The sequence below is a fragment of the Delphinapterus leucas genome, chromosome 5 (assembly GCF_059928025.1).
Source record: "Delphinapterus leucas isolate spDelLeu-1000000601 "Yukka" chromosome 5, BTC_Dleu_Yukka2, whole genome shotgun sequence".
Classification (NCBI taxonomy): Eukaryota; Metazoa; Chordata; class Mammalia; order Artiodactyla; family Monodontidae; genus Delphinapterus; species Delphinapterus leucas.
The window spans coordinates 129,433,654-129,455,789 of record NC_143133.1 but is presented as its reverse complement, the minus strand read 5'-3'; the positions used below and the strand labels follow the sequence as shown (position 1 = coordinate 129,455,789).

General features: G+C 39.9%; 1 protein-coding gene across 3 annotated transcripts in view; it reads left to right on the top strand.

Annotated features, from left to right (window-relative positions):
- LOC111179054 (E3 ISG15--protein ligase HERC5) overlaps positions 1-22,136 on the top strand; it is a 41,515-nt gene that overhangs the window by 1,753 nt on the left and 17,626 nt on the right. For 2 of the 3 annotated variants that reach the window (XM_022582309.3, XM_022582307.3), the window contains exons 2-13: positions 940-1,060; positions 1,732-1,811; positions 4,230-4,451; positions 5,677-5,768; positions 6,030-6,160; positions 7,633-7,778; positions 8,925-9,001; positions 9,732-9,835; positions 11,060-11,119; positions 12,476-12,572; positions 15,233-15,422; positions 16,663-16,817. In XM_022582309.3, the coding sequence (XP_022438017.1) occupies positions 940-1,060; positions 1,732-1,811; positions 4,230-4,451; positions 5,677-5,768; positions 6,030-6,160; positions 7,633-7,778; positions 8,925-9,001; positions 9,732-9,835; positions 11,060-11,119; positions 12,476-12,572; positions 15,233-15,422; positions 16,663-16,817 (1,475 nt within the window). The remainder of the gene's footprint in view (positions 1-939; positions 1,061-1,731; positions 1,812-4,229; positions 4,452-5,676; positions 5,769-6,029; positions 6,161-7,632; positions 7,779-8,924; positions 9,002-9,731; positions 9,836-11,059; positions 11,120-12,475; positions 12,573-15,232; positions 15,423-16,662; positions 16,818-22,136) is intronic. The other variant, XM_022582308.3, reaches the window with a different exon arrangement.

Genomic DNA, 22,136 nt, shown 5'->3' with positions numbered 1-22,136 from the left:
ATTTGTTTCTCCAGACTGGCTAGCCAGATGTCCCAATACCTTTTTTTGAATAAACCCTCCCTTTTTTCAACTGATTTGAAATGCTGGGTCTCTAAAAAACTTTAGTCTGTTGGGCGATTTCTTCTTTATTACCAAACTGTTTTGGTTCTCTTAGCATTTTTATTATGAAGTCGTTTGTGCTTTGATATTTTTACATGAATAAATTTTTTTTCGTTAGAACTGAAAACTGAAACAGGGTCCCAAATCTAACCTACTTTTTGTGAACAAATTAAATAAGAGTAAATGGCATAGTGGACAATTTTAAATCTTTAACTTTTATAAAGGGCTAAATATGCACTGATGCCAATAACAGTTCTTTTAACAACATCCTTTTTAAAAATCGTCCCCCCAAACCAAATGTCTCCTTTTAAGAATATAGGCCTTGGCTTCTAGATGGAGCGTCAGGAGGGGTTTATTATTGTTATTTGTTTTGTTTTTGGAAAGAGTGTATCTCAGAATACACAATATATTTACTTTTTAAATGAGTTGTGGGGGCTTCCCTGGTGGCGCAGTGGTTGGGAGTCCGCCTGCCGATGCAGGGGACACGGGTTCGTGCCCCGGTCCGGGAAGATCCCACATGCCACGGAGCGGCTGGGCACGTGAGCCATGGCCGCTGAGCCTGCGCGTCCGGAGCCTGTGCTCCGCAACGGGAGAGGTCACAACAGTGAGAGGCCTGCGTACCAAAAAAAAAAAAAAGAGTTGTGTTGTCCAAAAATTAAGATATATTTTCTTACAGCCTTTTTCATTTCTAGCTCTTCAAATTTAGTTTCTCTTTCTGAACTTCTTGAACAGGAATCTAAAAGCAAACTTTTTCCAGGTGTTTTAAGTGTATTATGATGAAATGCATAATAATAGTGGGTAACAGAATGGTGACAGCTCCTGGTTGGATTTGCTCTGCAGAGTGCATTAAGTTAGGGAAAAAAATGAAGATACATTCCATGGACCAAGGAGCAGAGCACATGCTGGTTCTCTCCTCAGATGGAAAACCATTTGAGTACAACTATAGCATAAAACATGCAAGGTAAGGAAGGTTTTTTCTTTTATTAAAAATTATTTAAATTTTACTCAAAAGGCAATCATAATTTTTGTTGGAAGATGTTACTTTATATGATCCTTGTCGCCTGCTTTATACAGTGACATCTTAAGTAAATGATGAATTCTGGACAAGTGAATTCTATCAATGAACTAGAAATCAATTTATGTCTCCCATTGCATGCACCATGTGTTGCTTTGGCATTTAAAGGAAATGATTGCTCAGTCCACGTAGCCCCAAACTGGACTTGCACGTTCATTAACTCATTTAACCCTCATAATAATACTATAAGTTATATTTACAGAAATAGTTTTCAACCTTGGGAAAAAATGAATTATCATGGAATGATTTGTGAGACTTTTTACTAGTAGATCATGTGAATTAGAAGTTATTTTCATCTTGTATTATTCCTGCATCATAAAATTATTGTTTGCAAAAGTGTCTTAGAATCATCTTACCACAGTTTTGTAATGCACATTATTTTCTTTTTAAGCCACTAATTAAAGCATGTTATTATTATAATAATTTTAGATGTGCTGAATGTGAAGCAGTAAATTTAATGTTTTGAGCTTCAATCCTAATTAAATACAGTTAATAATTCTTACATCAATGTTGTGACTTCCATTATGTGATCAATATAAAACATTTTCTTTCATCAGGTTTCAGTGCATTTTACAAGAAAAAAATAATATAATTCAGATCACATGCGGAGATTATCATTCGCTTGCACTCTCAAAAGGTACTTTTCTGGAATATTAAATTGTTTCTTAGAGGGAGCAAATGTGTGTGTGTATAGAACTAGTAGAATGTATGTGCTTCACTTTGTAAGAGGACAGAAGTATGGTTTTGAATGTGATATGGTCTAGAGCACTACTAAAGGAGATACAAAATTAGAATTCTTGAACCTATAAAATCTTCAGGTTTTCATAATTATTATTCCTACCTTTTCTTCTGTCAAATGACAAAACTAAAACAATTTGGTAACGAGTTTGATGTCCTTTATTTAAGGGAAAAGAACCCATGGATTGAGAGTGTATAGGGCTTCACAAGCAGTGGAACAGTCTTCCCGAGGGGTTTCGGGCAAGGGCGAGTTTAGTGTTAGAAGCCTCAACGCGGAAACCGGGCATGATTGGCTAAGGTTGCCTGGCTGACGTTTAGAAAGATCAAGGAACAAGGAAATAAGTGTAGAGCGCAGCGTAGACTTGGTGTTTGGGGATTGGCTGACTGCATATGCTGTGTTTCTGGTCAAGCGGAGCATTTACAGGGGCATGAAAGTTTGGTTTGGTGACATGGAACCTGGGCTACCTCTTGGGCCTAGAGCTTTATTTCAGAAGTTCCATGTTTTTTTATTTTTCAAATATGAAACAGTGAAAATATTCTGAATAATCAAAATCTCCTCTCTGGAAGCAGGACCAGGCATGGTCCACCCTTTTCCAGAACTTTCTTCCCTTTTCCTAGTGCTCTTCTAGCTCCCATGATAGGAGCTCAGAATCCCTTGGGTCTGCTTTTATGACCAGTTTGCAGGCCTCTGACGTGTTTTAACATTACCTTTTGAATTCAGAGATTCTCCCCAGCCCTTTATTACTTCCTGTTTCTTATCGGATACCATAATGGTAGGGAAGGGAAGTAGTGAATATGGAGTATTTCCTGAAGAAACTTGACCTAATTAAGACAGGAAGGCGATAGAGGGGGGAATTCAGGATCAAAGAAATGTTTTAAATACGTAGGACAGATATAAACATAAACTGAATGAAAGCTGGAATTCAAGGGAAGTAAGTAATCAAGTATTTGACCTGTACTGAAGGCCCTGTTAAGGTTTGAGTGTATAAAACTTGTATTGGAAAAAACTGGTTGTTTGAGTTCATCCTTTTATGAACGGATCTTTCATTTTGAGTATCTACCATGTTGAGGTGGTGAAGATGAGACAGACACACTGTGCCTTCAAGAAGCCCAGGATCTAGGGATGTGGGGCGAAGGGGTTGTTCAGGGTTTGTAATTGGTAAATCACAATCTAGGAAGAATGAAAGTTGGGAAAGCAAGAAAGGGAACTACTGATCGTTCTTAGTGGTATCATAATATTCCTGGTGGCTGATAGGCATGTGATAATTACGTTTGAAGGAAAACCTCTGTCTCCCACCAGGTCCTGCTCAGTAAACGTTAAATCTCCGGTATATTTTTTTAGACTCCATTAGATACTGTCACCTCTATTAGATAATATCTAAGAACTTTTCTTTAAAAGTATGATCCAATGTGTATAGGTATGACTGGTTCACTTTGCTGTACACCTGAAACTAACACAACATTGTGGGTCAACTATTCTCCAATAAGAATTTTTAAAATAAATAAGTAAAATAAAAATATGTTCCATATATTCAATTAATGGAAGAAGATGCTCACTCTTTCAAAATACTGTGCTGCGGTTTTCAATGTATTTTTAAGGTATTTATTTGGCATCTTAAGGCACGTGGGAGAGGGAAAGAAAGAAAAGTAGTTTTAGGTTTCATTTTCCCAAATGTAGAATGTTTCTATCTTTCATGGGCCCATCCTGTGGGATTTATAACATAAGTGTTTCTTGAATTTGATTATAATATATTCAGATAGCTTTATTCTTTGTCCGTTCGGGCTGCTATAACAAAAATAGACTGGGTGGCTTAAACAGCAGAAATTTATTTTTCACGGTTCTGGAGGTAGAAGTCCAAAGCCAGGGTTCCAGCAGGTTCGGTGTCTAGTGAGGGCCAGTTTTCTAACAGGTGGAGAGGATGAGGGAGCTCTCTGGGGACCCATTTATGAGGGCGTTAACCCCATTCATGTGTGCCCTCCACCTCGCGATCTCATCTAATTCTAGTCACCGCCCAAAGGCCTCACCTCCTAATACCCTCACACTGAGGGTTAGGATTTCAACGTAGGAGTTTTGGGGGGACACAGACATTCAGTTCATAGCACTACCCTTTGAGGTAAGAGGTAAGGAATTGTAACTGTCATTGCTAAAGAGAAGGTTCTGGTTTTTCTGACCCAGACATGAGAGGATCTGGGCAGCCTTGTCAGTTTGAATGGAGGAGATCATGATGGTATAGTATGGATAGCACATAATGTCCTAGGGTGATATCTGCTGCATTTTAAACTTAACTAAGACAGCGTTTTCTCTGTTTACGTCAAGGTGGTGAGCTTTTTGCGTGGGGACAGAACTCAGACGGCCAGCTTGGAGTTGGAAGAATATTTGCCTCGGTCCCTACACCGCAGATCGTGGAGCACCTCTCAGGAGTCCCCTTGGTTCAGATTTCTGCAGGAGAAGCCCACAGCATGGCCTTATCCATGTCGGGAAACATTTACTCATGGGGAAGAAATGATTGTGGACAGCTGGGCCTGGGCCACACCGACAGTATGGAAACATATTTTCAAATTCATATTCTAAACAAATACATGTTTGTCATACAAGAGATGAATGTACCACAGACTTCCCTGGCAAAAATGATTCAGGTCCCCACTTTCATTAGCACTGATCTCCCCGGTTATCCCTCTGACTTCAGGGCAGAATCGGTCTAAAGGACACGCATGTGCAGTGTGCAGGTCATGGCTGTAACTGAGATGTGTGTCAGGGCCAAGTGGGAAAAAGGGAAAGAGCATCAGACTGGGGATCAGAATACCTGGGCTGTGATTCCCACTTGAAGTTAACTAATTTCAGGGCCTACCCAAGTCACTTACTTTTCTCTAGGTCTTATTTTCTTTTTCTGTAAAGTGATGAGTTTGGATGAAGTGACCTTCAAGGTACTTGTGCACTTAAATGTCTATTATTCCAATTACATTAGGACAAAAGGATACTAAAATTCTATTTAGAAACTCACCTGTCCTAGTCTCATAAGATATTCATTACATCTGTACACACACACACGAAAACAAAACAATTCGCATTATTGAGCTACCTCTGCAAAGCAGATGGCAATATTTCTGATTACCCCAAACACCTTGTTAGAGATTTCAGGTGTGGCAAACTCGGCTGCTTTATTAGCTGTGGTGATGTACACGTTCCCCCCAGAGTTACTGATCAGATAACTGCATTTCTGCCTCACATGGTCCAATGCTAGTTACTCAGGAGAACCCTTAAGTCAGTGTTAGAAAAATACTCAGAGGAGGAAAAGGAATAAAGGACAGTTGAACTTATTTTTGCTGAATCTCTAAGTGGCTGGACAAGAAAATAATCGTGAAAGAGAGAAGAGGTAGTGTAAGGGAAGGACAGTGTAGTAGAGACTTTGAAAGAAAAAAAGAAGCTTTATGTTCATTAAAAGGGTAATGCTAGATGGGACTTGGAAATACCAGGTATGCTTCAATGAAGGCTAATCAGGTCAGGTTCAAAAGAGAAGAATGGGCTCTGGGAAGTGAAAGTGACACTTTCACAGGTGAGGGCCCCCGACTGTGGCCCTTTGACCACTGCCTACCTCTGCTTTTAGACCTAAAGGTACCAACACAGAGCCTTTCTTGTCAGTGTGTTAGGAGCTGTTGTGATGGGCCTAGAGGAAGTGGTCTGGGTATTTTATCAGTAGGTGGAACTCCAGTGTGAAATTCACCATTTCCTTTGGGTCACTTGAACTCTTCTTTCCCTTGCCTAGATAAAGATTCTCCTTCCCTTATTGAAATGCTGGACAATCAGAAAGTTGAATTTCTCGCTTGTGGTGGCTCTCACACTGCCCTGCTAACAAAGGTGCGTTACCCTTGTCTCTCTGACTGTAACTCCAGGAGAGCACTTTGTAGTGGAGAAAGCACTAGAACCTGGAGATGTGGGCAGCTAGCGTTTCCCAGGAAAGAAAGGTCACCACTGCCCACATGCAGCACTGTCCTGATCACTGGGGGGCTTTGCTTTGATGGTGATTTTATTGATTTTTCACTGATGCCTTTGCATCAGTGAGTGTTTACTTCTGTGTCATATTTCTCTAGAATCTGATATGAAGTTCCCTTTCTTTAGGGTGGGCTGGTGTTTACTTTTGGTGCTGGAAAGTATGGACAACTCGGTCACAATTCAACACAGAATGAGTTAAGACCCTGTTTGGTAACTGGACTCGTTGGGAATAGAGTGACCCAGATAGCATGTGGAAGGTAAGTTGTAAAGTGTCAATGAAAATTGGTAAGATATGCACAGTAAATTTAGATAGGTAGTTTAATAAAATTTCCATCAAGTTTCTTTGATTGAAATAAAGGTATCAGACATTTTCAGATAGGTGAAGATGGTTAATTTTACATTATTAGACAATCATAATAAATATTTTACTATAGATATTTACTTTCATTGATTTTTTTTAATGTGTAAATATATTTACTTTCTGTTGGTCCTTTAGTGAAATACCTTTGTAACTGTTCGAATGCACTTTTATCTTAAAAAAAAAGTTATTTATTTGGAAAAAAATGAACAAACATGAGTTAGAAAGGTTTATCCATTGATATCATCACTCCATCTCTGCATTAACCAAAGGAACATTGTCACCACTTTGGATTTTTCGTAACATACATTCCTCCGAGTAGCATGTGTTACAGAAGGAGTCCTCATCTTAGAAATGTCTTACTGCAAACCAGGCAGTACCCCTACTAACACTGGAAAATTCACTGGAAAGACACAAGACTCACTGAAAGCTACTACACTGATGGTCACTTTTATTACAAGAGGAGGATACAAGTTAGAACCAGTCAAAGGAAGAGATGCATAAGACAGAGTCTAGAAGGGGTCCAAATGAGGAGCTTCTGGTGTCCACTCCCCTTGGAGCCATGGGCCGTGTTACCTCCTCCCAGCCTGCTACACGACTGAAGTATATTGCCAACCAGGGAAGCTCACCCAAGTCCAGGGTTGTTATTGGGGTTTCATTGCTTAGTCATGATTGATTGAATTATTGCCCATGTGGTTGAACTCAGCCTCCAGCCTCTGTGTATCGAGAGGTTGGGCTTACATACAGCTGGGGGGGCTTCCATGAGCCACCTGGATAAACTATTAGGTGTGGTCTTAGGGGCGGGCCTACCATGAATAACAGAGACACTCCTATCACTTGGAAAATTCTAAGGGTTTAGACATTACCTCCCAGGAAGTGAGGACAAAAGCCAGACCTCGGAGTAAGGCCAGATTCTTTCCTTATACATCTGTATAGTAGGAGAGGCCATCAGGCAAATCAGTAAGAAAATCAGCATGATAAAGGTCTTTGGGAAATAGAGCAGGAGCTCAGGGAGGATCACCTAATGCTATCTTCTAGGATGGGGAGGGGAGGGACTCAGATGTCTTCCAGAAGGTGGTGACTCAAGCCAAGGCCTAAAGAAGGAGTAGAAGGCAAGAGGTGGTGCTTGTTCTGATGAAGGGAACGTCCTTTGCCAGGGTGCAGCATCATTGCCTTCAGCACGCTTAGGGGTTCCACGATCATCTCAGCCACACATTAGAGGTTTCTTAGTTTCTAGGTGGCTAATGTCATCCATTGGAAGTTGGTTAGCTGTTTCTCTGAGTAGCATAATCTCTTCAGTTTACCGGATTGCTGCATACTCTAATCATTGTGGATAATTGAGAATTGACCATATGTGCTTTCATTTAATAGGCAGCACACACTTGCCTATGTTTCTGATTTGGGGAAGGTCTTTTCTTTTGGTTCTGGAAAAGAAGGACAACTAGGGAACGGTGGAACACATAATCAGCTGATACCATGTCCCATGAAATTGTCATCAAATGAAGAACTCACATTTGGTAAGTTCTTTAGGAGCACAGGATTCGGCATGAATACCTTGGTTGAGAAACTGATTGTTCTAAGTATGTAATGTGGGCAAAAAAAGAAATGTCTGACTGTGAAGGGAGGTTTTCTAAACATTGCTTTCATTCGTTTACTTGTAACCAGCGTAACACAGCCAATCTAATTTATCAAGTCGAAATAACCATTAGTTTTCCCTTAGCCCTTCAGGTTAAGATTAATGTGGATTTAAAACGATACAACATAAAATAGACTATATGGGTTCAGAGGCCTATGCGGCCTCTGATTCCAGTTTTCAAGGGACCTATTAATTCCATAGTGATTGTTCTTCTTACCTGATTAAATTGACTCATAATCATATAAAACCCTCAGAATGATGAGCAGCTGACATATGCCAGGCAGTGTAAACTGTGCCTAGCTCACCGGCCCTTAAACAGTTCCAGGAGATGTGTACTCTCAGTCGTCTTCTGCTGGAGGGTGCAGAGACTTGGAGGGCAGAAGGTTAGCCCGGGAAGGGTTGTGGCTGGACACGTGAACTGTGCCCTGTGTAACTTTAGAGCCTTCGCTCTGAAACGTTCCACTGTAGAAGTGCCTCGGAGCCCTTGGGTCACTTGTTTCTGAAAGCTTAGTGGTGACCGGAAGTACCAGAATTCTCTCAGTTCTTCTGGGGAAATGAACAGTCGGGTTACTTCCTTAAGCAGATCAAGTATTATATCTGATTTCTTATAACCACTTGCATAGGCTTTTGAAGTACTTACATCCTTCACAGCCAGTAGTCGTTGATTAAATCTTGAGTTGTAGAATAATAAATAGGGTTTTTAGTAAGAGGCGCTGAATTAAACCAGGGAACAGCTAACTAATCAAGTATTTGTTTGACTGTGTTGTATATATAAGCATTTATGTTAATTATGTGTGTTAAACCGATAGCACGTTGCCGACCTTGCGAATCATCTATGTTTGCTAACTAGACTTTACTCTGAAGTAGATGTGTATTTCTGCTTTATTGGTAGGAAATGTACTGAGTCTTTGTCTGTCAGAAAGGTAAAAGGACTCAGTTTAAGAAGAATCTAAAATTATTTAGGCTGAATGTGTATATTTGTATCAGATGAGTTTCTAAACTCTTATTTTTTGTAAATCCCTTTCAGAAAGCCATTCCTCAGAAAAGGAGTTAATAATGATTGCTGGAGGAGATCAAAGCATTTTGCTTTGGGTGGAAAAAGAGGTAAATAAAAATAGATCTCTAGAAGTTTTATAACTTGGTATTTTAAGCAAAACTGAAGGTTCTAGAATCTAGATTTGGTGAATTCCAAAATCATCAGGTTACTAGGCTGAGTTTGGGGGATGGTTAGACGTTATCGATCCTTTATTGTCTAAACTACATACGTATTTACTCACAAAAGTCAGCAGATGTGCCCTTAGTGTATGTCAGATACGTGTGATTTCCTTAGACTCTGCTTACCTTTCGGGAGGCTCCTTGCCAAGAGCATTTTGGTCAGGGTGCTTGTGAACCAACAGGTTGATATTCTGAAGTGACTTTGCCAGCCAATACTAAAAAAGACCCGAGGTTTATAGTCTTATGAATAATCAGTCCGTAACCTCCATATCCTACTCCACCAAGGCAACTGAGTTCCTGCTACTTCTATACCCAGTCCTTTTAGGATCTCTCCACTCAAAGCTGTCTGATGTTCAGTTTAATCTGATCATACCCGTATAAAGTGTTCAGTGTTGGGGCATTCAGAGAAACTTACTTTGGATCTAAGCACCCTTGGACAAGAAATTGGCAACCAGACAAATGATGGATTGTTCCTTGGTAGAATCTTACTGTATGATTTTTGCAGAGCTATGTTATCCATGCTTAGTATTACTCTCTATCCCTAGAACATGCCTAAGAGTTGGATACCTATTTCTGTGGTGTCTAAGTTACTGTATTTTACTATTTTGTTTGTTTACAGAATTCCTATGTTAATCTGAGGAGGAGAATTCCTACCTTGAATGAAGGCACTGTAAAGAGATGGATTGCTGATGTGGGGACTAAACAGTGGCAGAATACAAAAAGGTGCACCCTAAGTGTCTGTCTGCTCATATAGCTCTCTAAAGCAGTGTTTCCCCAACTGGTTCTGCACAATACAGAGATGTGAGATTTTGTGGTCCACTAGTGGTCCATTAGTCAGAGATCTGCAGAGAAACAGAACCAATAGGGTGTGTTTGAGGGTGGTGGGGAGAGATTTTAAGGAATTGGCTCATGCAATTGTAGGGGATGGCAAGTACAAAATCTCTGAGGCAGGACAGCAGGCTGGAGACCCAGGGAAGAGTTGATATTGCAGCTTGAGTCTCAAGGCAGTCTGGAGGCAGAATTCCCTCTTCCTCTGGAGACCTTAGACTTTTTCTCTTAAGGCCTTCAACTGATTGGATGAGGCCCACCCACATTATGGAGGGTAATCTGCTTTTCTCACAGTCTTCTGATTTGAATGTTAATCTCATCTAAAAAATACCTTCATAGCAACATCTAGATTGGTGTGTGATCAAATCTCTGGGTACCATGGGCTAGCCAAGTTGACACATACAATTTAGCATGTAAGCTCCATGGGGGCGTCTTTCTTTATCGCAGGACTTCTCTGGGCCTTTGATATGTTTAATTGTGATACTGAGCAGGAAATATAGTCTACAGTTTCTCAACCCTCGTTGACTTTAGAGCCTCTTGTTTGTTGAGCTGTTATTCACAGCTGAACAGCTTAGGCAACCTTACTCTCAACGACAGAACTTCTACCATCTGTACAAATTATACTCATTTATACAGGCATTTCCTTTTAGAGACATGTTTAGGTATGGCTTCCTAATTCTGGAAAGTAGTTATACCAAATAGTTGCATCGTGCAGAGCACAAATGGTCAGGAGCTATTGGTGCCGGTACTTCTATGACACAACTGAACATACATCCCCACCTTTCATTTCTGGTAATTTTTTTTGTTTCTACTCCAGTGGAATAGAAATAAGTAGGGCTTGGAAAGCTGGGTGGGTTGGGAGTGTTTTATTTGTCCAAGAAAATATCCTAGGTCAAGCCTTATCCTCTTCCCCTCTGGCTTCTCTGAGTACGTATCTTTTTATTTCCCATGTTTGCCTCTGAAACTTTGAGATTTCGCAAATGAGACTTTCAGATGCCCATGGCCACATGCAGATAAATTGGAGATGGAGGGAGGAGTTTGAAGGACAATTTATCATGTCTCCTGCTACAAGGAGGCATATTCTGATTTGTTTTAACCACCATCTTATTCCTAATACAGGGAAATCAGAGAGATATTTTCATCTCCTGCATGTCTGGCTGGAAGTTTTTTAAGGGAAAGGTAATATATATAATAACTTTAAAATTCTGTTGAAAACACTATGTATAGATAGCATGGTGACTATGTTAATAATACTGTATTGTATGTTTGAAAGTTGCTGAGAGAATAGATCTTACAAGTTCTCATCACAAGAAAAAAAATGTGTAAGTGTGTGTGGTGATGAATATTAACTAGACTTGTGATCATTTCACAGTATATGCTATACATATATCAGTGCATTATGTTGTACACACCTGAAACTAATATAATGTTATGTGTCCATTATATCTCAATTTAAGAAACTGTGATAGATGGTAAAGAAAATGGTTTGAGGGTAAAATAATTATGTATGTCTTTATCTCTTTTTAAAAAGTACCTTTTTTTTCCCTACAAAAGCACATATATGCTTGCTGTAGAAAATGTCAAAAAAAAAAGACATGAAACAAAAAGAAAATGGAAATCAGCCAAAATTCACCACTTAAGCGTAATAGCTAGTGTTTGTATAAATATTTTTTATGCAAATCTGTAGTTTTACAAAAAAGGGGATTATATTGTTTTATACATTTCTTCGCACTGAATACATTTGCCCATTTTTCCATTTTATTCCATTTTTATATTATTCAGTATTTCCCCATAACATCATTTTAATGGTTGCATGGTATTCCATGGGAAGGGCGTACCTTAATTTACTTACTTCCTTATTACTAGATACTGAGGTTTCTTTGAATTTTTAAGTATTATGAAATAATGACTTTGTACTTCTTTTCCTAAATAGTGGTATAATATTTATTTAAAAGAACTTTTTCTGTTTTCAGACACTAAATATATGTATTATTTCACAAAGAATGGGTCTATTTTTAGACAATATATTCAGTCCAGTATAAATGTAATTCTTGAGTTAAGATAGACATTTCATTAGTAATTTTCTCTTTGATTACTAAAAATTTACTGCTCTGAAACCCCTTTTTTGGTTCCTGCTTGTAGTTCATGTAACTGGAAAACAAGAAATACCTTTACCTTTTTCCTGTGGCTATTTTTTTTTTTTGTACTGGAAAATAAATATTTATTGATTACTCATTTAAGATAAGACAGTATCTGATGTAAAGTCCGATAGCGTATGTATAGTTAATGCAGCCTTGATATTTTTTGACATTTCAGAAATAATCACATTTTGTCAACTAATATTTTCAATTGTGTTTGTATTCAGTCAAATTTTTATAGTTATTGAAAAGGTGGGAAAAAAGTAATTTTATTAAAATGAAGCAAGCTTGAGAAGAAACTTTTCATCTGGATAAATAATCTAATAAAATATTTAATTTTGAAGTGTCCGTTTCCATTTACTTATTCATCCATTTTTCATTTACCTTCCTTCCACAGAATAGCTGAAGAAACGATGTCTCTTCATTTGGACTTAAATGCAGCAAGGGACACCTTTAAGGAGTTAACCCAAAAGGACTGGATTACTAACACGGTGGTATTCTTCAGATTGTTACTTGGAAAAAGAAAATACACTGGAACATTTTTATAAGAACTCAAAATTTCAGAAGAAATATCTTGTTTTCAGATACTCTTTGAGACCCTGTGGCATATACAGATTAAGTTAAACTCAGCTACCATTCAGGAGTTTCCCCACTTAGGGTGAAATAACTGGTAGAGGAGGCACTTAGGTTACAAATAATCTAACTAGTTCATCGGTGCCCACACACACATACACGTGTATGTACAGGCACTCCCCTAGAGGGAATGTTTTCAATTTAGGGCTTTAGGAAGATAATTAAAATATTTGTGAGACTGGTACACTAGGATAAGAACAACATTTTATTTGCAGTTATTTTAAACATAAGTATAGAAATGAAAACACTTTTTCTGATATGAATGTCCCCCTCACCAAGGACTGCCTGGTCTGCACTTCCTTTTCTGTAGGTTCTAGAATATTCTTGTCCTTTCTGAGATTGTTGCTTCTTCGTTTCAGCACTGTTACTACTATCTTTAGGCTTCCCTCTTGGGGATGCTTCAGGCATGCTTCCTTTATGAAGGTAGCCTTTCCTAATGTAGTTTTTATTAATTTATTTCCCTGTTCTACTGTACTGATTGATCTAGGGGTGGTACTGTCTATGTTCTCTCAATCTGTTTCTTTCTGGGTCTCTGGCTCGTTTTTGCGCGCGCTCTCTCTCCCTCCCCCTCCTTCACTTCTCTTGGCTCCCCCCACCCCCATTTGGTCTTTCCTTCTGCTTCTGTGGCTCTTATTCTTTCCTTCTGTCTGTCTCGTGCTTGTTCTCTTCCTGCTCTCAGCTCCCTCACCTGGTCTCTTGCTCTGTCTGTCACACTCAGCGTTCTGTATCTTAGCTGCAGGTTCTGTCTCGCGCACTCTTTTCTCAAGGGAAGATGGAAAATTTAACTATGTTAACTTTGGCAGAACCATTGCCCAATGAGGAGTCTGATGTAAAATGGATCCCTAATTATGCACCTTTATCAGGACCCTGCAGCAGTTAGTAGAAAGATCACCAAGAACAGAAAGCCATGTCTGCATCTGTGAAGGGAAGAGGTTGGACCAGTTCATCACTAAGGCTAATTATACCTTAGTTGTGCCAGAACAGTATCATATACAGTGCAAGCAACATAATCATAGAGCAGTCTCCCAGTGGTTCAGATGGGACAGTTGGATCAGAAGACCTGTAATGTTTCTGTTTTGAGATTTCTGTGACATGGACCCACAGACTTGGCCTTCCTTCATTTATTCAGCAAATATTTGAATACTGCTATGCGTAGGGAACTGTGGTGAGACCCCTGTCTTTAGAGGCTCCTGGTTTACTGAAGGAGACGGATACCTATGTGCAGGTGTCAGTTGTCTTCCCTAGTTCCAGCTTAGAACATACTGGGTGTTTAATAAATATTTTTAGATGAATGAATTGATTCATTACCTGGGCAGTGAACGGTCAGCTCTGTTTAGAGTGCTCAAAACAAGGTGCCCAGGGGGAGGGGAGTTTACCAGGTACCTACAGGGGAAGGACATTCCAGGCAGTCAGGAAGGTGTGCACCAAGGCACAAGATGTGAAACAGTATAACTGGCTTGAGAGCGGTACGGTGGTTCTAAAGGGCTGGGAGGTTTGGGGTTGTGGATGGTGAAGAGCCCAGAGGAAGGAGGGGGACACGTGCAGCCGTCAGTTGTACATATGACTCTGAAGACTGAACCTCGTGGTGGGAGCCCAATAGAATGTTTTGATGTGAAAATAGATAATTGTAAGATTTTGTCCATTTAGAGATATCATTTAGCTAGTATCTCATAATTTAGTGATTGGGTTTGAGCTTTGGAGTCAGAAAGATCCAGGAGAGATTCTCACTTAGCTCTGTGACCCTCAGCAGGTTAATTTCCCTAACATGAGGAGTTCTCATTTATGAATCGGGGTTAATAATACCATCTATGTTACAGAGAAACGACAAGGATAAATGAACTTATATATGTGAATTACTTCGCACAGTCTCTGACAAATAATAAGAACCTTGTAAACACTAGATTATCTTCTTAACGGGCTTTTAGGCAAATTATTACCATTATCTGAGCCCACAGAACACATAAACATTCAGAATTCCATTTGAATTTTTCTTCAACACGTGCATTCTGAATTGGGGAAACTAAGAAGATTGGAAGGGCTAGAAACTAGAGTTTGGTGGAGAGAGTTTGTGATGAGACAGGTGATTCTGTGAGAAGGTAACAGGAAACCATGCGGATTTTCGTTGTTTTTGTTTGTTTTTTATTTTTGCTTTGCTTTGGGAGATTCTGACACATCCTCTTTAAAAAATGAGATGGGCTAGTGGAACTGGAGGGAAGAATGTGGACCATCATTGGGAGGGCTGCCTTTTAGTTCTGAGTCTATCCAGTATAATCTTGCACATGTGATTTCTTCTTGATCTCCTTCATGAACCCCAACAATTGGACGGAGAGGATACTTGTCACACGTTTACACACCTAGGTATTGGGGAAGCTAGATGAGATGGGTTGTGAACATGGGTTTTAGAGAGACCAAGTGATTGCTCCAATTTCACTGTGGGATGAAACTCCGGGTTCCACACTTTATTTTATTACAGTAATTGCTGTGTTCTGAGTGTCTTTTCCTGGATCCTTTTTGACCACAGATAACCACATGTCTCAGGGATACTCTGTTCAAAAATCTTCCATTTCATTCTCCACATCAAGAAGCTTTAGGAGTTTTCTTCCTTCTCCCAGAATGTCCTGTGATGCATGATTATAACAACTGGGAGAGCCTGGTGATTCCTTTTGCAGAGGCTCTTTATAAAATGCGTGGCCAGTCGTCAGAGGTTCTGGGTAAGATTGATGGTTTACATTTGAAAATACATGACTGTCTTCTCAATGGAAACACATGCCTAGTGAAGTTACGGCAAAACTTAGGTGATTGTGAACACATTCATGGTTTTTAGTTCCTAGTCTTAGCATATTCTAACATGCTGCAATAATTACTGTGTTCATCCAAGATGGATTGTTCTAGTCCCTTTTCAGCGTTCTTGTAATGATACCTGTGTGGCTTGGTCATGAGGTCCTTTGCCCCCTACTTTTCATTATGAAGAACTTCATACACAGACGTTGAAAGACTAGTACAGTGAATCCCAGATGCTCTCTACCTGAGAGTCAACAGCAGTTAACATGTTGCCGTGTGTGTACAGATTACATTTGATGTACAGATTACATTTTATTTTTGCTGAACTATTTGGAAGTGAGTTGGAGATATCAGGACATTTTACCCATAATATTCAGCATGCATCTCCTAAGGATATGGAATCCTGTATTACCTCAACATTGTTACCACAGCTAATAAGATTAGCCGTGATTCCATAATATTACCTCACATCTAGGCCATATTCAGATTTCTGCACTTGTCCCGAAAAGTATTGTACAGGCTTTTTTTTTTTTTTAAAGAGCGTGCGTCAGTAGTCCTGTTCAGTGTCTCACATCTAGATTTGTCTGATTGTTTCCTCCTGTCCCTGTATTTCCAGTACACTGGAAATTAGGTCTAGGGGCTTGATTTTATTCTAATGAGGTTTTTGACACAACTATTCAGCCCAAGAAAGTCCATTCTTTCTTATGTTTTGTCACACTGTAAGCGATGAAAAGCTGGTTTAAAGCATTTTTCTTTTATACAATGCGGAAAGATGGTTTTTAAGAGTTAAAAACTCATGCTGAGAGGGCAAAATAGAGTCGTGTAATCACAAATAGTTCTTAATCTGGTTTTTAATACGGTATGCTATTTCCTCTGGGCAAAAAAATGTGACTGATTAATTTTGTCTAGTTTTTTTTTTTTCCCCCCCAACAAATTAATTAGATCAGATTTGTGGCTCTCTTACTGTCAAGGCATTTTTTTTTGAGAACATTAAATTCTACACTTTCAATTCCGATTGTGTTTACTGAAAGAAATTATTACAAATGTGTCTTTATAACTACAATATATATGAAAATATCCTACCAGTTTCAGAAAATATTGACTACTTTTTACCTTTAAGAATCCGAGAAATGTTACATGCTGACAGTTACTTACCTCCGTGTCTCTCAGAGGAATACTGGGCGTCTCTGCAAGGATCTGCTTTCATCAGACTGGTGCATATGTTTAAGACAGCTGTCATTGCTCAGCTGAATTACTGGGCTGGGACCGCTGAGAACAACTGTCACATTAAAACTCTCCTAGAAATGTTGAAAAAGCTGCACAGGGTAAGTGCTGTTTTAGAAACCCATATATCTCCATTTTGCAATAAAAAATTCCCTTGGTTTCACCTGGCTTGAAACTTAAGCAGACTCCTACGAAACATGAGGTTGGTACCGTTATTTTTAAAATGTTGTTTTTTGTGAATTAAGTCGTGCATATAAAGGAGTGTGTCTAGTATCTGTATACAGTTTAAAGAAAAGTAGTAAAACAGACATCAGTGTAACTACCACCCATGTTAAAAAAGAAAACATTTCTAGTGCTTTAGAAATGCCTGTGTGTCTCTCACAGATTATACACCCTCACCTCGCGGAGGTAGCCGGGATCCTGGATTTTCCGTTAATCATTCACTTACGCTTCTTTATTTTTTCATAACCATAAGTATCTCCTGACACGATGCTGTTTAATTTCGCTGTTTCCAAAATTTCATGTGAATCAAATACATGCTGCTTACATGTTTGGTTTTTTTAGACTCATCCAGATTAATACTTAGGTCTGTACTTCATTTTCACTTCTGTATCATAGTCCATAGCGTGACTCTACCAGAATTATCCATTCCAGTATTGATGGATATACAGTATGTGCTATTTGCAACTCTTTTTTGGGGGGAGGGTTCCCCTATGAGAAAACATGCTACTGTCAACATTTTTGTACTTATCTCTTGGTGTCCATGTGTCAAGAGTTAGTTTTTAGTTTCCATCCCTAATTCTGGCATTGATAGGTTGGAGGATATGCCTGTGTTGTCATTTATGGGTAGTCTTCCAAAGTGTTTGGACCAATTTAAATCCTCTCCAGGAAATGATGAGAATTCTGTTGCCCCATGTCTGACTTTAAAATTTGGAAAATAGTTTTAGTGCCATATTGAAATCGTGCCAAATTATGACTTTATTGATTGATTGATTGCCGAGTTGGGTCTTTGTTGCTGCGCGTGGGCTGTCTCTAGTTGCAGCGAGCAGGGGCTACTCCTCGCTGCGGTGCGTGGGCTTCTCACTGCGGTGGCTTCTCTTGTTGCGGAACACGAGCTCAGTAGTTGTGGCTCGTGGGCTCAGTAGTTGTGGCTCACGGGCTCTAGAGCACAGGCTCAGTAGTCGTGGCGCACGGGCTTAGCTGCTCCGCGGCATGTGGGATCTTCCCGGACCAGGGCTCGAACCCGTGTCCCCTGAATTGGCAGGTGGATTCTTAACCACTGCGCCACCAGGGAAGCCCCAAATTATGATTTTAATTGTATTTCCCTGGTTCTAATGCATTAGAGCATATTTTCATGTTTAAAATTGCAGTACTTGTTTCCTCTTCTATAGAATACCTGTCCTTTTGCTCAATTTAAATGTATTGTTTAATTTTTTCTTATTGGTTATAGCAGTACTTTTTAGTTTGGATACTAGTCCTTTGTCAATTATATGTGTTGCAAATATCAGGTCCCAGTTTATAGCTTGTCTTGGTGGTTTTTGATGAACTCACTTCTTTTTTCTTTTTAACTTGTTGGCCACACCCCTCAGCATGTGGGATCTTAGTGCCCCGACCAGGGATTGAACCTGAGCCCCCTGCACTGGAAGCGGGAAGTCTTAACCCCTGGACCGCCAGGGAAGTCCGAAACTCAGGTTCTTAATTTTAATGTAGATAAAATTTGGGGACTTCCCTGGCGGTCCAGGGGTTAAGACTCCCCGCTGCCAATGCAGGGGGCACGGGTTCGATCCCCAGTCAGGGAACTAAGATTACGCATGCCACACGGCATGGCCAAAAAAATTTGTCAGTCTATTCCTTTATGATCTTTACTCCATGTGTTTTGTTTTAAACTTTTTTTTTCCTTCAGGGTTTTAAATTGTTACCCGGATCAGGGATCTGGAGGGCTTCTTTTTGGAAAGGACCAGATGGTAAATATTTCAGGCATCTGTGAGACTTTACAGAATAAGCAGAGGGCCTGATTTGGCATCGAGGGCTGCTCTAGATAGTCTTCTAACAGAGATGATAGCTGGGACCAGAGGAGGAGTACAAACAGAAGCTCATACACCATATGTCTAATGTTTAAAAGGTTAGAAATCTAGCTAACAACGTGTTAAATGAAATAAAATATACTCTATCTTCCCACCTTGACAAATAAACCTTCCTAATGACAGGGGAAGCCAGGTTTGAATTTCGAAACCTTGGCTCCTTACAGAGTTCTGCAGCGAAAGGGGAGGCTCCGACGGACCCTCCCCGCTCCCACCCCAGGTCCTCTGCGCTTCTCTTCCTTCCTTGGTTTTCTCCCACACCAGGGCTGTCACGTGGCCGTGTGTGGACACCTCAGCCCACGTCTCTGTGTTCCATCCCACCTCCCACAATAGCCATTCCTTAGCCAACCCTGGGGCCCTGGAGCCTTGGGGTGTGTCTCCTGTGACACTTCCACTCGCCAAAGGGCAAGTGGAGGGAGAAACCTGTGTAGCTCCTGGGGCTGGCTTGGAGCCGTTTGGGCAGGGACTTGTGGGTCTTGGGTTCTGGAGCTCAGTCTAGACGGGGATGTGTGATGAGTGGGCTCCATATAGACAGGCCCCGTTGACCCTGCAGACCCCTTGTGGGAAGGGGCTTGGCTGGAGGAAGCCCAGAGCAAAGACCTTTAAATCAGAGGCCCAGGGCAGAGGTCAACTCCTGCCAAGGTCTAAAGGGAGTATTGAGGTTAGCTTTGCCTTTCACACTTTGGTGTTTAATCCAACTGAAAATTTATTTTTATTATTTTCCATATGAAAACAATTACCTAGCGCCGCTTAACTGAAATTCTGTCCTTTCTGCACTGATAGGTAATATGAACTGTCATAAAACAAGTTTCTGTGTGCGGGGTTCACGTACAGGCTCTTTTCTGTACTGTTAATCATTTTATGTGGCTCTATATTGTTCATACTTTTGCTAAAAGGAATACTCCTCTCTTGTTCTTAAAGTGAATCTTGGATATTTTTGGCATTTGGTTCTTCCCTATAAATTTTGGAATTGGCTTTTCAGGTTCTACACACACATACACAGATCTTACCGGGAATTTGATTGAAATTGCATTTAATTTGTACTTCGCTTTGGGGAGAATTGATATCTTTACTGTCGTGAATCTTCATGGTATCTGTTTCTTCTACTTACGAGATTATGTTTTAAGTTTTTCAATGAGTTTTTGTTATTTTACTATGAAAGTCTTGGATATCTTTAGTCAAATCTATTCCAGGGTATTGAACTTTTTTTAAGTTTTTGTAAATGGTATCTTTTAAAAACTGTATTATCTGTTGTTGGTTTAACAGCAGATAAATGCATTGATTATAGGAATGCATTGATTTTTGAATATTTATTTTTTTTCTTTTTTCTTTTTTTGGCCGTACTGTGCAGCATGTGGGATCTTAGTTCCCCACCCAGGGATCGAACCCAGGCCCCATGCAGTGGAAGCTCGGAGTCTTAAACCCCTGGACCGCCAGGGAAGTCCCTGAATGTTGATTTTTTTAATAGCCAGTGAATTTGCTAAATTCTCGCATTATATCTAGTAATTTAACTGTAGATACTTTTGCGTTTTCTGTGCAATCATATCTTTGAAAAACGTAATGTTTTTTTCTTCCCAATTCTTAGGCATTTTATTATTTTCCTTTGCCTTGTTGCACTGGCTAGGCCTTCCTACCCCTAGTTGTTCAAGAGGAATGTTGATTAGAAGTCATAGTGATAGTAGGTGCCTAATCTTGTTGGTGATTTTAAAGGAAAATTCTGAATATCACTATTAAATAACATTTTTACTATGGGGTTTTGTAAAATAATCTTTCTAGGTAAAAGGATGTTCCCTCCATTTCCAAGTTGTTACACGTTTTAATTCAAAACAAGTATTGACTCTCTCCTCCTGAAATTCTACTTATTTTGTATGTTAGATCTTCTCACTCTGTCATCCATGTCTCTTAATCGTCCTGTCATAATTTCCATCTGTTTGTCTCTTTTTACCCCATTCTGGATGATTTCTTCAGCCCTGTCTTCCTGTTCATGAATTAGCTTTTCAGTGATTTTTGTCTGCTATTAAAACTGTCTTTTGGGCTTCCCTGGTGGCGCAGTGGTTGAGAGTCTGCCTGCCAATGCAGGGGACGCGGGTTCGTGCTCTGGTCCGGGAGGATCCCACATGCCGCGGAGCGGCTGGGCCCGTGAGCTGTGGCCGCTGGGCCTGCGCGTCTGGAGCCTGTGCTCCGCAATGGGTAGAGGCCACAACAGTGAGAGGCCCGTGTACCGCAAAAAAAAAAAAAAAAAAAAGAACAAAAACTGTCTTTTGAGTTTTATTTCTAGTAGTATGTTTTTCACTTCTGGAAGTTCTCATTGGTTCTTTAAATTTTTTTTCTTGGTCATTTATAATTTCTGGGTATCTGAAGTCTTTGCAGGTCAGTTTTTGCTGTCTTTAGTTTCTGCTGAATCTTCCTCATGGCTCCTTCATTATCATGTATTTTGTGACTCGTGTGTGTGTGTGTGTGTGTGTGTGTGTGTGTGTGTGCGCGCGCGCGCGCACATTTCCCTTGAAACTTTTATCTTTTGGAATTCTTTGAGGGCTGGGTCTTTTCAGGGAGAATTTGCTTCTGCCAGGCTCCTGGCGACACCAGCAATTTGGTACTATTAAATTAGTTTTTAAAGATTAGCATTTAATATAAAGATTGAAATTTTGGCTTGAGGCTTTTTAGATCTCCAGGTGGTATGAATCTGGTGTGTGAGTTTTCGGGAGAGTGCTTTTGTAATGACAAATTCTGTAGGTGACCTTTTTCCCCCAATGCCAGCACCATTTTTTTTTTAATTAAAAATTTTTTAATTTATTTATTGAAGTACAGTTGACTTATATTAGTTTCAGGTGTACAGCATAGTGATTTGATACCTCTATAGATTACATGCCATACAAAGTTACTATAAAATATTGACTATTTTCCCTGTGTACCTTACACGGCTGTGACTTATGTATCTTATTATTTTTTTTTTATTGAAGTATAGTTGATTTACAGTGTTGTGCCAGTCTCAAATGAACTTATCTACAAAACAGAAACAGACCCACAGACGTAGAGGACAGACTTCTGGTTGCCAAGGGGAAGGGGGAGGGGGGATAGACTGGGGGGTTCAGGTTGGTAGATGCAAACTGTTAACATCCAGCGCCATTTTAACTACAGTTTGCCTCATGGTCTTGGAGTCAGGGTGGGGATGGGTTGATGCAGGAGTGGAGGAAAGAGCTTGTTCATCTCTAGGTTACCCTGGTTCACTCTAATGGTAGCCCTTTTGGGTCCCAGATTTATGAAGCAAGGTTCCCTAATTTGAGCGGAGTCTGGGCTTTGTCTCCTTTTCTCAGTCTCAGCCATGGAAACTGAAGTTCA